At 38.9% G+C, this 2,422-nt stretch overlaps 1 protein-coding gene across 1 annotated transcript; it reads right to left on the reverse strand.

Annotated features, from left to right (window-relative positions):
• Window positions 1-202: 202 nt before the first annotated feature.
• LOC100931087 (olfactory receptor 49-like) lies at window positions 203-1,261 on the reverse strand. Its single transcript, XM_003755860.2, has one exon. It carries the CDS (start codon window positions 1,258-1,260, stop codon window positions 325-327), a length of 936 nt encoding a protein of 311 aa, XP_003755908.1. The 5' UTR covers window position 1,261; the 3' UTR covers window positions 203-324.
• Window positions 1,262-2,422: the final 1,161 nt, after the last annotated feature.

Consider the following 2,422-nt stretch of genomic DNA (forward strand, 5'->3'; position numbering starts at 1 on the left):
GGGTCAGGAATTAGATACCAGAAAAGACCTACAACCAAAGTGGAATTGACCTCCCTTTGTTCTCTGATTCTTTAACTAAAAGAACTGAATAATCACCAGTTTTTCACGATGTGAAGGGCACTGTGGTTTAATTCCATTGGGAGGGCTGGAGAAAATGTCTTGAGAAAAGAGTCTGCTCTTTTGACTCTTTTGGCAACTCATTTCAGAGAAGGGAGAAAGTGAAAAAATCTGAGTCAATAGACAAGAAAACTCCAACAGTTTTTACAGAGAACTACAAAAGCCTTTACTTCCTATGGAGAACTCTCCCTGTTCTGAAGCTCCAACTCAGGCCTGAGAAATCCACTTGGCCACCTTTTCCCTAATCACCAGTTTCACCTGTTTGTTCCTCAGAGTGTAGATGAAAGGGTTGAGCATGGGGGTCACTACAGTGTTGAGGATGGCCACCACCTTGTTCAGGTTCTCTCCTCCACTCCCTTTACCTGCCCTGACATACATAAAGATGCAACTGCCATAAAAAAGGGATACCACAATGATATGGGAGGAACAAGTGGAAAACGCTTTTTGTCTCTCCTTGGCTGACGGGATGCGTAGGATTGTGTAGAGGATATGGCCATAACAAGAGGCAGTGACAGATAAGGTACCCAGCAGACTTACATTGGCCACAACAAAGCCCATCAGTTCCACCAGGCTTGTATCTGCACAGACCAGTTCTAGCAATGGGAAATTATCACAGAAAAAGTGATTGATGATATTGGGGCCACAGAAAGGCTGCTGGAATGTGATACCACTTGGGACAATGATGAGAAGGAAACCTCCCACCCATGAGGACAGCACCAGCTGCACACAGACTCTTTTGCTCATGATGGTGGTATAACGCAAGGGATTACAGATTGCCACATACCTATCAAAGGACATCACAGCTAGGAGGAGGAATTCTGTGGTTCCTAGGAAGAAGTAGAAGAAACACTGCAGGAAGCATCCCAGTAAGGAAATGGTCTTATTCCCTGTTAGGATGTTGTCCAGCATCTTGGGAAAGATGATGGAAGTGAACCAGATCTCCAGAACAGCAAAGTTTCTGAGGAAGTAGTACATTGGGGTGTGAAGGCGATGATCCATCAAGGTGACAACAATGATGAGGAGGTTCCCTAGCAGTGTGACAAAGTAGGTCAGGAGGAGCCCCACGAAAATCAGCATCTGGAATTCACAGGCATCTGTGAGTCCCTGAAGAATGATCTCAGTTTTTGTGGTGCTGTTCCCCATGTTCTCTGTTAGGGAAAAAGAGACTATTAGCACAAGAAGCTATGATATAGTAAGATCATAAATGATTTAGAAGTGAAGGGAATAGAAAATAAAGGAAGTTTTTCTAGCTAAAGGAGTCTTTTATTTTCATATACAGCAATATCTTCAACTTCCAGATCCACATTCATCATAACTCCTTAGCCGACAAATAACCTATATCAAATTTGCCTTGGATTGGGAACTAAGTGAAGTTAGCAATGTAAGGATGAATAACAACTCAGATAGTTGACTAAAGAGTATGTAAGCCAAACTCTTGTATACTTTAATTTCCCAACCAAGTCAGGTCCATTCTTTCTGCACTTTCTTAGTTCTTTATAAGAAAACCTGTTCTCAGAAATATATTTAGAAAAATTGCACATGTTTTAATCTATATTGGATTACTTGCTATCTAGGAGAAGGAAGAGGGAGAGAGAGAAAATTGGAACCAATGGTGAATGTTGAAAACTATCTTTGCATGTATTTTGAAAAAGAAAACACTATTTAAAAAAAGAAAATTCTTTCAATTCTTCTCTTTCTTTTATCCCAGATTGTGGATCATCTTTTTAAAATTTTCTTTGGCATCCTATCATTTCATCATTTCACTAAACAGTTTCCCTCCCACAATCCCATATCCTTCAGATCACTCAAAGCAGAGGCATTAAAAGTAAATGTGCAACCTAATTCATTTCACCAGTTTTTCCTTCCTTGTGCTTCCAGTTCCAAATCTTTGCAGCAGGATTCTTCAAGGATCTGTATAATTTCATTGATGTGGTTAGTATCTGTATGGATTCAGATTGAAATGCTACCATCATTTAGTAGAAGGGTTTTGTTTTTTTTTGGTTTTTTTTTTTTTTTTGAGAACTTCTGGAGTTGAAAAATTCCTTGACATAAACCTAAAAATGATGAACTTTCTTCAGTTTCATTACTATGGTCATCAAGACTACTCTCCAAGTTACACCCAAATTATAATTTTAATCTTTCCAGTTTAATAGAATTTCAGAGTCTGTGCTCAACTGATATTTCCTTTCAAAATTTAGGGTCACCTGCATTCTATAAGGAAGCATTTGAATACAACTCAGATGACTGAAGCTTAGTTGTATCTACGTATCTACATATATATCTATATCACTATTTTTGTTTCTAT

Source organism: Sarcophilus harrisii, chromosome 2 (assembly GCF_902635505.1).
Source record: "Sarcophilus harrisii chromosome 2, mSarHar1.11, whole genome shotgun sequence".
NCBI lineage: Eukaryota > Metazoa > Chordata > Mammalia > Dasyuromorphia > Dasyuridae > Sarcophilus > Sarcophilus harrisii.